The sequence below is a fragment of the Manacus vitellinus genome, unplaced genomic scaffold (genome assembly GCF_001715985.3).
Source record: "Manacus vitellinus isolate BGI_N305 unplaced genomic scaffold, ASM171598v3 scaffold_51_pilon, whole genome shotgun sequence".
In the NCBI taxonomy this organism is placed as follows: Eukaryota; Metazoa; Chordata; class Aves; order Passeriformes; family Pipridae; genus Manacus; species Manacus vitellinus.
The window spans coordinates 5,369,808-5,382,649 of NW_021940620.1; the positions used below are offsets into that span (position 1 = coordinate 5,369,808).

The 12,842-nt window shown below is 59.6% G+C and overlaps 2 protein-coding genes across 4 annotated transcripts; one reads left to right on the forward strand and one right to left on the reverse strand.

Annotated features, from left to right (window-relative positions):
* Window positions 1–10: 10 nt before the first annotated feature.
* Window positions 11–2,738, forward strand: GPX3 (glutathione peroxidase 3). 2 transcript variants are annotated; one of them, XM_029962958.1, is made up of 6 exons: window positions 11–191; window positions 1,125–1,278; window positions 1,491–1,608; window positions 1,825–1,924; window positions 2,015–2,235; window positions 2,469–2,738. In XM_029962958.1, exons 1-5 carry the CDS (start codon window positions 105–107, stop codon window positions 2,228–2,230), a joined length of 675 nt encoding a protein of 224 aa, XP_029818818.1. In that variant the 5' UTR covers window positions 11–104; the 3' UTR covers window positions 2,231–2,235; window positions 2,469–2,738. The 2 variants fall into 2 exon arrangements, with proteins under 2 accessions (XP_029818818.1, XP_025751791.2); XM_025896006.2 differs by having other exon boundaries at window positions 2,015–2,738.
* Window positions 2,739–3,384: 646 nt separating this feature from the next.
* Window positions 3,385–11,661, reverse strand: TNIP1 (TNFAIP3 interacting protein 1). 2 transcript variants are annotated; one of them, XM_018081164.1, is made up of 17 exons: window positions 11,477–11,661; window positions 10,364–10,486; window positions 9,987–10,069; window positions 9,704–9,772; window positions 7,776–7,967; window positions 7,499–7,593; window positions 7,340–7,421; window positions 7,014–7,103; window positions 6,732–6,797; window positions 6,453–6,584; window positions 6,239–6,367; window positions 5,819–5,935; window positions 5,386–5,511; window positions 4,951–5,031; window positions 4,624–4,818; window positions 4,272–4,362; window positions 3,385–3,917 (listed from the first exon to the last, which is right to left on the reverse strand). In XM_018081164.1, the coding sequence occupies exons 1-17, from the start codon at window positions 11,607–11,609 to the stop codon at window positions 3,892–3,894; spliced, it is 1,830 nt and encodes a 609-aa protein (XP_017936653.1). In that variant the 5' UTR covers window positions 11,610–11,661; the 3' UTR covers window positions 3,385–3,891. The 2 variants fall into 2 exon arrangements, with proteins under 2 accessions (XP_017936653.1, XP_008919252.1); XM_008921004.2 differs by having other exon boundaries at window positions 7,014–7,106.
* Window positions 11,662–12,842: the final 1,181 nt, after the last annotated feature.

Below are 12,842 nucleotides of genomic sequence, written 5' to 3' on the forward strand. Positions count from 1 at the left end.
GGCCGCCGGGCTCGGAGGTGACAGCAGGCGACAGCAGCGCTGGTCCCCGCCGCTGGCCCCGGGCTGTCAGAGGGGTGCCAGCACCCCTCACCCTGCGCCCCACCATGGGGGGCTGCTCCCGCAGCGCCTGGATTTTGCCCCTTTTCTTGGCTGGGCTCGTCCAGCCGGGGTGGAGTGAGCAAAGGGAGAAGGTAAGAGGCGGGGGGCACCCCCACGGGGCCTGTGAGGGGGGTGAAGGGGGGCTGTGTGACACCCTGGGGACCCGCCTGTCCCCAAGGCTCTCTGCAGGGCTCCCCGGGGCAGGAGTGGGGCACGGTCGCCCTATGACACCCCCTCCTCTGACCTCCCCAGGGGAAGACCATGGGGATTTTCTTCCATGCACATCATCCAGGGGGTTCCCCTGTTTTTGGAGGGTGTGGAAGCCGCCGTGTCCCTACAGCCCAGCGGGCAGGGGACAGGGGTGACTGTCACCCCCCCAGCCAGGCTCTCCACCCTGCCCGCTGGGACCCCACAGCCCCACGGAGCATTCACTCCCTGGGCACAGCCCCGGTGACTTCACCTCCTGCCAGCTCCCAAAATAGCCCCTCCGTGCACTTGGCTGTGCCTCAGTTCCCTGGTGGGGGACAGGAGATGGGCTCCCCCGAGTTAACCCCTGTGGCCCGCATGCAGGGGCTGCTCCAGCCCTGCCCTTTCCAGTGCCACCCTGATCCCCCTGCACTGCCCCTGCTCCCCAGAGGCGTGGGGAGGTGCTGGGTCCTGCTCACTCGCCCACGGCCCAGGAGACTGGGGCCGACCTCACTGTTTTCCAGCCTCTCCCCTTCCTGCCGCTCCCTGGCCAGTAAACATTCCCCCAGCTGGAGTCGGGCCCGCTGCCCGGGCTTGCACATGTGTGAACACATGTGTGCATCTGCATGAGCAAGCCAGCCTGTCCCATCACTGTGACCTTGGCACGCTGGAGCCTGGCTGCTGCCAGCAGTATTTGGGACAGGGGACAGACACAACGCTGGCAGCTGCACTCACAGCCAGTGCCAGGGCTGGGCCTGCTGCTCTGGTGCCTGTGGGGATGGGGAATGGGGTGGCAGGCAGCCCCCCAGCCTGCTCCCATGGGATGCTCCTCGCCCCAGGTGGATTGCTACAACTCCGTGAATGACACCATCTACAACTATGGGGCCATGACCATCGATGGGGACGAGTTCATCCCCTTTGAGAGGTACAGGGGGAAGATGGTGCTCTTCGTCAATGTGGCCACGTACTGAGGCCTGACCCTGCAATATGTTGGTAAGAGCCCTGCAGGGCACACACACCTCGGGGTCAGGGCAGGCAGCCCAGGAGCGGGTGGTGTCACCTAGGAATGCAGCCTTTGGCACGTCCCTGTGGCCTGTTCTGCTTCAGGGAGCTGGAGGAAGGGATATGTTCCGAGGGAGGTGGGTGCAGGTTTAGGGGTATGCCTGGTCCCCTGCTAACCCACCCCTGGCTCTGCTTGCATGCAGAACTGAATGCACTACAAAATGAGCTGAGAGACCAGGGGCTTGTGGTCCTTGGCTTCCCCTCCAACCAATTTGGGAAGCAGGAACCTGGCCAGAACTCAGAGATCCTCCCTGCTCTGAAGTGAGTACTGTGGTGGGAGCTGTGGTGCACCTCAGCTGTTCTGGGGTCCCCAGCTAGGTGGTGGGTGCATAGGCTGCAGCTCCTGCTGGCTGTGACCTCCCTCCCAGCCTGGGGCTATGGCCCCCAAAACAAGGAGTTTTGGGGTCCCCTCACCACCCCTTGTGCAACATCCAGAGCTGTCCATTGCACAACCTCCTGCCCACTCTCCCCTTGCAGGTATGTCCGACCAGGAGGCGGCTTTGAACCCAATTTCCAGCTCTTCCAGAAGGGGGATGTGAATGGGGCCAAGGAGCAGAAGGTCTTCACCTTCCTGAAGGTGGGTGCCGTGGCAAGGGGGGGTGAGGGGGCAGCACCCAGGTTGGTTTTTGGAGGGGCAAGGCAGTGATGCAATGGCCTTCAATTGCAGAACGCCTGTCCCCCAGTGACGGAGAACTTTGGGAACCCCAACAAACTCTTCTGGGAGCCTCTGCGGATCCATGACATCAAGTGGAACTTCGAGAAGTTCCTGGTGGGGCCTGATGGCGTGCCTGTCATGCGCTGGTACCATCGTGCCAACATCGGGGTCGTGAAGAACGACATCGTGGCCTACCTGAGGCAGCGGCAGGAGAAGCAGTACAAGTAGAGCTGGTATGAGGACTGGCATCCCCCCTGGCTGCTTCCCCATCCATTCCTTCCCAGGATGTTCCCTGGCAGCCAGAGCTAAATGCTGTCCCCTTCCATTGCTGCCATCTCTGTCACACCCCAGCCAGGATGCTGGGCTGGCCCACCCTGTGTCAGAGACCTCAGCAATGGGAGTGGGACATTTCCAATAACCCCATGTCCCACCTCCACCCCTGGTGGTGACGTCTCCTGGCCTCCAGCTTGCACTCCTCCACCCCACCATCCCAGGCAGTGGGAGGATGCAGGGGCCGGCTGCCCCTGGAGCAGAAGACCACGTCTCCATGAAGGCTCAGCCCGAAAGCCCCCAGTGTGGGGTGGGCCTGGCCTGATCCTGCCAAGCATGGAGCAGCTCTTCAGTGCATTCAAGCTGCCCGTGGTTCTGGTGCACAGACGTGCTGCTCTCCCAGTCGGGGGCAGCTGACCCCTCGCCCCCCACCATAGAAACACCAAATAAAGGCTCTGCAAACGCACAGCCCCACTCCTTGGCTGGGGTAGAGGGGGAAGAGTGGGGAGGGCACAGCAGCCAGCCTGGGGGGAACAGCTCCTAACTGGAGAAACTCCATTTTTTTTCCCTGGGCAACTGCAAACAAGGATTTGTCATCACAGTCCAGCACTTGGGGAGAGAAGGGGGACAGGATGTAGAGGTGGGCAAAAGGGGCTGCAGGTGGGACCAGGGACAGCCTCCAGTGAGGAGCATGCTGGGCCAGTGCCTCCTGCTGTCACACACATGACAGCCATGCTTACACAAATAGGGTTGTGTTACACAAAAGGTTGTGTTTGTTTTTTCCCCTCCAGACCTGTTTTCTGGAGCAAGATTTGCTGTGCAATGTGAAAGACTGTCCCCAAGACACTACTGCATGGAGAGGCAGATGGGACAGTTGAGGCCTCCCTGCCCTGGCAGAGGTGGGGGGCTGAGCTCAGCACCCAGAGCAGGTAGTGGGGCACGGACTTGGGGCAATAGATCCTGGGGTGCCCATGCAAGGGTTGGGGATCCCTTGTGCTCACTATGGCCCTGTGACCTAGAGCACCTGGGGACCAGCAGCCCTGGCATCCCTCCCTGTCCCCATGCAGAGGCTGCCCCAGAGGAAGCAGCTTTCGGGATAAAAGCAGAGAGACTCAGCCACACTTCAGTCCTTAAATAAATACAAAGACACCAACCAGGCTCAGGCCGGGCCATGGCTGTGGCCGGCATCTGCCTGTGAGAGTGGGACCTCCCACTGCCGGGAGAGTCCTCGTTGTCACCTGCTCCTCCAGGGGCTGAACCCAAGCCCCTGGACCGGGGCAGCTCCTGGCACGCTCCTGGGAAACGCTGGCTCCTCTTCCCCGAAGACCTGGCTCAGTTCTACAGAGATGCCAGGCCTGACACCTCGGGGGGAAGGGGAAGGCTGCAGGGGACTGACCCTGCACTGGCCGCCACCACGATGGCCCCTCCAGTCCCTCCTTCATGATTTCCTTGGGGGGATGCTCTGCCGAGCCAATCCAGGTCATGAGTGCAGTCACGTGCACCACATGTCCACACACAGGGATCAGCAGCTGGAGGAAGCTCCTGGATACACACACACGGGCACACACACACACCCTACTCCTCTTCCAGTGGTGTCGGAGCGCGGCCGGTCCTTGGCGTTAGGGCAGTCCAGGACCTGCCTGTTCTGGAACACAAGACAGGGGTGGCAGGGGGTAAGTGCAGCTCTTCATGCCCAGACAAGCCCCATGGGAGGGATGGCAGCCATGGCACAGCTCCTATTCCCAAGCACCAACTGCCACAATCCCGTGAGCTTTTGGGGCTCAGCCCAACTTCAGGTGCTGTGGGGATGCTGCCAGGGATGCACCAGGGACCAACCCCATGGCATAATCACCCCCTCAGCTGATGAGAGGGGGACTGAGGGGAAATGGGCACTGCCTGGAAAGATAAGCCCCCATCCCTCCCCCAAGTCTTCAGCCAAGCACCCAGGGGTTCAAGGTGAAGGACAGGGGCACCCCCACACCAGGGGTTTGAGCCTTACCCAAGTCCTTGGGGACTGGTTTCACCCCAGTCACTGCTTGGGCGTTCTGGCTGCGAACCATGGCACAGGGTGGGCGCCAAGGGTACTCGGGCTGTGGGAGGAGATGGAACAGAAACAGTGAATTACCAGGCATGTGAATCATGAGGCTGCACTCCCTGATTGATTGCCAGGGTGTGAGGAGGAGGAGGAGGAGGAAAGGAGCTGAGCAGTCAGATGCCAACAGGACACATGTGCTCAGCTCCCTGCTCTGTGACTCAGGGGCCCTAGAGGAGCTGCTCATTCAGCAGCGAGCCCCAGACTCACTCACATGGCCCCTCTGCTCCCCCTCGTGCTGGCACAGGTAGACGCTCACCGGGGGAAAATGCTGGAAGTTCTGTCCTGGCGTGTGCTCGCCCGGCATGGCTGGCGGGTATCGGACCTGCTGCCACTCATCGAAGCCGTGGTACATGGGGTGAGCCATGGGGGGACTGTACTGGTACTGGTACATGGGGCAGGAAGGGCCCAGCGGCCCTGGCACTGGCTCGGGGTGCAGTCTCTCTCCAGAAGCCTGTGAGGAGCCAGGATAGATGATGCAGAGATCCTGAGGGCAGTCCACCACCACCACCATCACCTGGCTCAGAGGTGCCAGGCCTGTAGCCCCCACTCCCTTTGCCTAAGGAGGGTTTCTTCCCATCCCCACCTGTTTGTGCTGTTTCAGCAGCTTCTTCAACTTCTCCTTCTCCTCCTTCTCCCTCTGGCAGTCGTCTTTGGAGGCTCGCAGCTGGGAGAAAGGAGAGTTAGTGCACAGCTAACCCTGCCACCCCCATGTCTCTGTGATGAGTGAAAGGAGATGCTCTGGCAGTGACACCCAGCAGAAAAACCACCCCTCTGCTCTCCTGTCCTCCCTCAGCACCTACTCTTAGGTGCTCTTAGGTACAGGGGACTGTGACACTGGGGACAAGAACCTCTGACATACCCAGGGCAGACACAGGGCTTCTAGAGTGCGGCTGTGACACCCAGCCCCTGCTCTGAGGTGGGCATGGGGGCTGTGGCACTGGGGTTGAGCACTTCCAACACACACAGGGATTACATGGGGCTCCTGGAAATGCTGCTGATGGCAGCCAGCACTAATCACCTGGTTGTTGGAGAGGACCAACTGCTTCTGCAGCTTTTCCAGCTGCTGCTTCAGCTCTTCCTTCTCCTCATTCATCCTCTCTCTGTCACTCCGCTCCCGTTGGAAGTCTTCCTCAAAAATTTTCACCTGGCAAGAGGGAGGAATGTGTGTGCACCAGGCTGAGGGCAGACACCTCCCCAAAGCACCCCTGTGACTGACTTGCCATCCTTGACCCCATCAGCTACGCCAAGCCCCAGGCACATGGGCTGTCACAATGGCCCATGGCTGTGGTCCTTCCAGCTGAATGCCTGGAAGATGCTGAGCTCGGTCCCCAATCCCCACCACCACAGCACTGACACCCACCCAGCTGCTAGGCAACTCTGGGCTCTTTGCTTGGAAGATCCAGGACATGTAGCTCCTTCCCTGCCTCCAGTGGCTCTGTGTCCTGCCCTACCTGCTGCTTGAGTAGCTCGTTCTGGGTCAGCAGCTCCTGCTGTGGCAGCTTCCCCGCTGGCTCCATGGCAAAGATGGGTGGTGGAGAGGCCTGGACATTCAGGGCCTCTTCTAGTGCCTAGGAGGAAGGGAAGGGAGCAGGGTCAGAGCAAGGTGCAGTGCCCAGGATGTCTCTGGAGTACCATGGGCATGTGCCCAGCATGGGAAGTGGGTATAACTGGGCAGGGGCATGAGGGACAACAGACCCTCCTTGAAACCCCTTTCCTGGGAGCCCAGAGGGGCCCAGGGTGAGCCTCATCTGGCACAAGCCTCTCCCTGGGCAAGAGTGGTTTGATCAGGGTCAGTTTGGGATTTGAGAGAGGTGAAGAGACCAGAGAACATAAAAGACATTTTGCTGTGAGGGGTTGTGCCCTGCACCCACCTTGTTTAGCCTCTGGATCTCCTTTTCCTGGTATTCCCGCTGCCTGGTGACCGGAGCCAGCTGCTCCTGCAAGAACCGCATCCTCTGCTGCAGGTCTCTCACCTCCATGGACAGCCTCTCCTTCTCTGCCTGCAGGACCGGGCATGGGAGGGAGATCAGCCAGCTCAGGGCAATAGGGCTGTCAGCTCCCTGTCACTCTTCCCAAGGGACTCACCTCTTCCGTTTCGATGCGGGACTTGGCCAGGAGCAGTTTGCGGTCAAAATCCCGTTGCTTTTGCTCCCGCTCCGCCTCCAGCTCGGTCAGTGCCCTGCGGGCCTCGGCCAGCTCCTGGTGCAGGTCCGTGACCTGCCAGGGGAGAGTGGGGATGTTGGCCTGGAAGGACCCACAATGGGGGGAAAGGGGGCGCAGGCAGCCCCCAAATATTCCCCTGCGCCCTGTTTCCTCTGAGTCCCCCCACCCAGCAGAGATGTGGCCCCCGAGCACCAGCCCTACCTTCTGCTCGTACTTCTGCTTCATGGCGCGGAAATGCTGATCCCACTGTTTATTGACCTCCAGCAGCTGCAGGGAGAGAGGGATGGCTGAACAGGAGCCCAAACCCTGCTCCAAGCCAGCTGTGGCAGTCCCCAGCAGACTCCTGTCATGAAAGCATCTCGGGGACCAGCTGGATGGAGATCTCAGCTCCAGCAGTGCTTCCCTGTGGCTCTGCAGCCCTGCCCCAGTCTCTTGGTGCCATCCCATCCCAGCCCTGTGCCTCCCTCCCAGCCTGGTCCTCACCTCCCTGCGCTGGTGCTCCAGGATCTTCACCTTCTTTTCCTTGGCTTCCAGCTCTTCTCTGCCCGGCGCCTTCTCCACCATGGCCCCGCTCTGCTGGACGCGCACGGGGGGACCCTCAGGGCTTTTGTGGAGGCTGCCCAAGGCCGGCTAAACTCGAGCCAGTTCCCCTCCCACGGCCTCTCCCATCCCCTTGAGACCCTGAGAAGTCTTGCTAGTCATACTGGGACAAACTGGGGGCTTGAGTAAGATGAGGCCACCTTTGCTGATGTGTCAGCGGGCTCCCTGCCTCCTTCCCAGCCCTCTCCAAGGTGATGCTGCCTCCTCACCTGCTGCTGCTCAGCAGCTTCCCTCTTCCCACTGTCCTGGCTGCTCAGTGTCACCATCCTCCGGAGCTCCTGGTTCTCACACCTGCAGGCAGAGAGGATGGGTAAGTGGGAAGAAGCTCCCAGGGCAGCCCTGTCCCCCTCCACACCATCCACCCTCACCTGAGCTTTTCCAGAGCCTGGTTTCTCTGCTCCAGGTCCCGCTCCAGCTTGGTGCGCAGTTCCTTGTTCTCACTGTGCAGCGTCTCACACAGCGTCTGGAGGGTGAACACTGGCAGCATGAGGATGTGGCCAGCCCCAGGAGCCTGCTGGGCCACCCACCTCCCGCCAAACCCTGGCATGAAGGTGGGTGTCCACCTCAGGGTGGACAGGAGGGGATTGGCGGGAAAAAACAAAAGCGGGAAAACCCCCATGAAGAGCCAGGCCAGCCCTTGCTCACCTGCAGGAACGACGTTCTCTGCTCGTTCTTGTGCACCTTGGAGGCCAAGCGCTTGAGCTCGGAGGCCATGTAGCCCATGCGCACGAAGACCTGGTCCTTGCTGGCCTCCTTGGCGCAGCCGCTCAGCGTGTTCTCCAGCTGCTGCAGCTGGGGCAGCAGGTTGGCATCCTCGTTCAGGGGCTGCTCCAAGTCCTGGGAATGGGATGAAGTGCAGTCAGACCAGTTTAAGGAACACTGCAAAGTTCCCTCCTGGGGCAAAAGTCATCCTCACATCGCACCCTGGGCTGTGCTGGGCAGCTGGACCTGCAATAAGCCTTCAGTATGCTGAAAAACTGCCAGCTTTGTAAGGGTCTGATTCCCAGCTACTGGACATGGGACACCAAGACCCCAAGTGCAGGGAGGACATTAGGGCAGCAGCTTTCCCAGGCCATGGATTTCCTGTGCCCCTTGGTAGTCTGAGCAGACCACACACTCTTGATTCGCTGATAGCAACAGCGGCATCTCCATCCCTGCTCTCTTCTCCACCTGAGGTCTCCCCATCAGCACCAAGACTAGAAATCCCAGCTCTTGAGACTGTCCTCTCCATGTACGCCCTGGGCTGTGCTGGAAAAGGTGGTCTCACCCAATCCCCATTTTCTCCTTCCTCCTGTTCTCCCTCGGTGCTCCCCTGCTGCTGTGGCACACCAGGCAACAGGAACCTGAGCTCTTTGGCAATTGGCAGCCAAGAGGGTGATGCACGGGATTTAAACAGTAGCTGGGAAAGCCCAGATCAGGGTGCACCCATCAGTGCCAGGGCGTACCCCTGCCCACGCATGGGGGGTGTCCCCAAGAGGTTTGTGCTCCCCTGGTGTGGCTGGTTAACTCCTCCATTGCCTGGGAGACACTGTCAGCACAACAGAGCCCAGCTGGCACACACGGCACTGCTGGGAGGAGGTGAGGATGCGCTGCCACACCTTTGCCTGCTCTGCTCCTGGTCCTGCTGACTCACCTGCTGCCTGTGGGAATGCCCTGGGTGGCACCATATGGGGCCAGGAGCTCAGTGTGTCCCCAGCACCCTGCCCCTGGGGTTTACAGCCCTGAAACAGCCATGGGAGGGTGTGTGTGGAGCATAGCATGGCCAGCTCTTCCCGCCCGTGCTGGCTGGCAAGGGGAGGCAGTGAGGACCCAAGCCCAGCTGGAGTGCTGGGAAGGCCACCTGTGAGCACAGGACTAGGACTTGGCTCAGGCACTGGAATTTGATTGCCAGGCAGATGCCATCACATTCTCCATCACCCCATGGCTGTACCCCAGGAGCGTCCAATGAGACTCAACCCCTCCTAGGCCCTCTCTGGCCAATGTGAACAGGGATGTTCAATGAGAGCACAATCTTGTACTGGTACCATGTGGTGCAAGCTGATGTTCATCCCTCCTGGGCTCCCCATCCCTCCTCCTCTCCCTTCCAGCACACACAAAAAGCCAGAGTGGGACAGGACAGGGCAGTGACAGCCAGAGGGGGACATTCAGGTGGCAGCAAATGGAGCACACAGAGATGCCCTGGCTAGAGCAGACTCTGTCAGCAATGATGGGGCTTGGAGACCCAATGCTCCCATCTGGTGTGGGTATCAGGTGAACATCCAAGCATCACTGGGTTGTCACAGCCCTTCCTGCCACTGTTGTGTGACATCTGCAGACACCAGTGCCCCATCTGTCTGGGGCTGCTTCACTGGCCCTGTGCCCAGGCAGTCCAGTCAGGCCACTTGTTCTTGGGCGCTCCTGTCAAGTTTATCCCTCCTTTGTGGTTTCCCTAAGGGCTGCCTTGACATGAGTCTGTCAGCCCTGCCTGTGCCTGCTGGGGCACAGTGCTGCCTGCCTGCACACCCCCAAACCCCTGGCACTACCACACCGACTGGCTCGACTCCCCAAGTCCCACAGGCACCAGGGGCACTCACCGCTCTCCTGCTCTCCTGGGGAAACCCCTGTGCTTCGACAGTGACGACCTCGAACTCCGAGGAGGATCCCTGCAAGAGGAGGCAGCCAGGTCAGGGCTCCCTGGGGAATGGCAGCCCAGGATATCCACCACGAGAAGACCACCAGGAGTACAGCAGAGAAGCTGACTGTTTCAGGTTTATCCCTGTTTCTAGAGGCTAAAGGCTGCCTCCTTTTGCTTTAACTAGATGGAGAGTCCCTCCCTCCAGCCATGCCAGCACCAGCTCCCACATTCACCAGACTCACACTCGGAGGTGATTTCCGTACTTCCATGTCCGTCTGGGCGCTGCCCGGGGCTGCCTGTCTGAAGCTGGGATCAGGGCCGACAGCTGCAGAGAGGAGAGAGGATGTAGCCATGAAAATTTTGGAGAGGAGGGCTTCTCCTCACCTGGGATGCAGACCCCTGCAAGGTCAGGCACCAATGGATGGTTTTTACCCCAGCTATGGAGATGGGACAGAAACCTCCTTCTGGAAGGGAGGATGGCAGTGCTTTGATGCACTCTAGAGATGACAGGGCTGCAAGGGACCTTCATAAAAGTCTCCTGCACACCCCTTCCTTTCCCCCAAGCCCAGGATTCTGAGCCATTGGGTTATTCCTCCCCCATGAGCCTCACATCTCCTACCTCCGGTTTTCACCAAGTCCTCCAAGGAAGATGATGCCATCAGCATTTTGTTGTCCTTCACAAGGTCCTCCGCCTTCTGCCGCAGCTTGGACGCCTCAACCTGGGACTCCTCCAGAAGCTCTCCTGTTGTGGGCAACAGCAGAATGCTCAGCCTCCTTCCCCAAGTGTCTGCCCTGCAGCAGCCCCATCCACCAGCACCAAACACCCTATTCAGGTGGAGCAGTGCCCAGAATAGTCCTTCTTCACCCAGAAACAACTTTTCTGGGACAAATCCAATGGCAAAGCTGTATCAGTGGCTCACTGACTTAGAAATCCCCATGATGACACACAGAGGAGGCAGAAGGGCAGCACCATGTCTCTTAGAGGTCTCTTCCACTTCCCAGAAGAAGTGAATTTAAGCCTCGGTGGTGTCCCAAGGGGTCCAGCCTGCCCACTCTGGGGTTTGTCACCAGCAATGCAATCCTCCCCCTACCCTGGGTGGTTGCTGCCACACCAGCAGAAGCTGGTCACAGGTAAGGGCATGGTGACACAACAGGAATCACGAGGCAGGTGGAAATTCGGCTGCAGAAGCAGGACTTGAAAGGGGAAGCTGGGTCACGAGACCGAAAGCAAAACTGGGGGTGGGGGGAAGGCGGTCAAGGACAAGAAAGGGGGTAGCCCAACTAGGCTGGAGCATTTCCACACTGGCATGTCCCTGCTGGCAGAGAGCACCCAAAACCAGGGTCTTTGAGCAGCACCTGGGAAAAGCCTCTGACCCACAAGAGCTTGGAGGAGGTGGGGGTTTTCATCAAAAGCAGAACAGATCCTGGCACCTGTGAACTCCAAGAAGCTGACTTAGCTCCAGTACTTGCCTTTTCTTCCCAGCTATTTATCCCACTGTAAAGCACCATAGAAGTTCAGCAAAACCCTTGTTCCCCCTGCACCTTCATGTGAAAAAGCTCAGGCATCCTGCTCAACCCCCCAGGACAGGGAGAGCTTTACTGCTGCCCCAGTGCCAAGACCCACCACTTCTACCAGCACCCTTCTCAACTGAGCAAGAAAACCCCAGGCTTGGTGGGCACAGGCTGGGCTGCCCCAAAGGCAAACCTCATCCCCCTGGCATGCAGCAGTTACCAATAGACTTGATCCCCTGCATCTTCTCCTTCAGCCGGGTGTTCTCCTCCACCAGGCGCTCCAAGGCCGTGGATCCATTCTCCTCTGAGCCCCCACCAGGGTCGTAGATGCGGTAGGGTCCTCTCCCTTCCATGCCTGCTGTTCAGTCACCTATCTCCCAGCCGGGCATCCCTGCAAGGCAGTGGAGCACAGTGTCACCTTCCTCTGGCTCCAGACAGTGCCACAGTCCCCTGGTCCCAACCCTGTGGGGGTCTGGGGTGCTGTGCTGGTGAAGGCAGCGCTGCCTCGCTGCTCACCAGCCAGCCAACAAGTGTCCCAGGTAAAGGCACTTCCCCCTCCAGCCCTGCTGGGGGTGAACATGTCGGGGTGACTCACGGCCATGAGAAGTGTCACACGAGGAGGCATCACCAGCAACCCTACTCAGGGCTGGCTCTCACCCTTGCAGGGCATGGGAGTAGTGGAGGAGGTGGCAACCACTGGTTGCTGCATCCCAGGAAGGATGGAGACCCAGCCCAGGAGCATCCACACCATGCCTGGACACTGTCACTGTCACCAGGACATCCTGCTCAACATATGGTATTTTTGTGGGGCATAAAGTCTTGTTGGTGCTGTTGGGGAGGGGCACCGTCTGCACCTCCAAACACCTTAACCTGCAGCTGTGGGGAAATTTGGGCAGCATTGTGGGGATGAGCCCCAGAAGCCAGGCAGGGAGCTGCTCTGCCCTCCAGCTCAGCCGGAAAAACCAGCTGCCAACAGCGTGGCTTCCTGAATCAGGCACAGGGAACAGCCAGGCATGTGCCGGGCTGGGAGCAAAGTCCAAGGAGACGAATCATCTGCAAGCAGCCCGCTATTTGCTTTTCCAGTTCCTTGCACTTGCGGGTGGCCTAAGGCCTCCCCCTTGCTGAGGTCTGGCCTGGGGACAGTTGGGCAGGATCCTGGCTCCAGGTCTCACTCATCTCCTGGGGGGATAAAGCAGCTGTTGTGAATCACAGCACAACTTATCAGAACTGTCCCCCCTGATGCCAGCTCCATAATGTGGAGTAGAGCAGCAGCTGAGAAGGTCCCAGTGCCAGCTGGAGCTCAGGTGCTGCCTGGGGGCCCAACAGGAGCACCCCAAAGTGCTCTTCCCCCAGCCAAGGCAGCCGGGTGCTGGTGAGCAGGAGGGGGCTGAGGGGACGCATTTTGAAAGGAGAAGGGGATAGCCCATACCTGAAACTGTCTCAACCTCAGACTAATGCTCATGCCATGAGTGATCCAGGCTGATCTCCGGTTTGGATGACCTGCCTGCCAGGGAGCGGCAGGGACTTTCCAGATGACAACTGCCACCTGGCAGCATCCACAACTGGAGCAGCGATTAACGCCTGTC

Coding starts and splice junctions, on each gene's coding strand:
- TNIP1 (XM_008921004.2), bottom strand. CDS start 11,609: ATGGAAGGGAGAGGACCCTACCGCATCTACGACCCTGGTGGGGGCTCA. Junction 7,422..7,498: donor CAGGCTCTGGAAAAGCTCAG/GTGAGGGTGGAT, acceptor CTCTGCCTGCAG/GTGTGAGAACCAGGAGCTCC. Junction 6,798..7,013: donor TGGAGCACCAGCGCAGGGAG/GTGAGGACCAGG, acceptor CTCTCCCTGCAG/CTGCTGGAGGTCAATAAACA.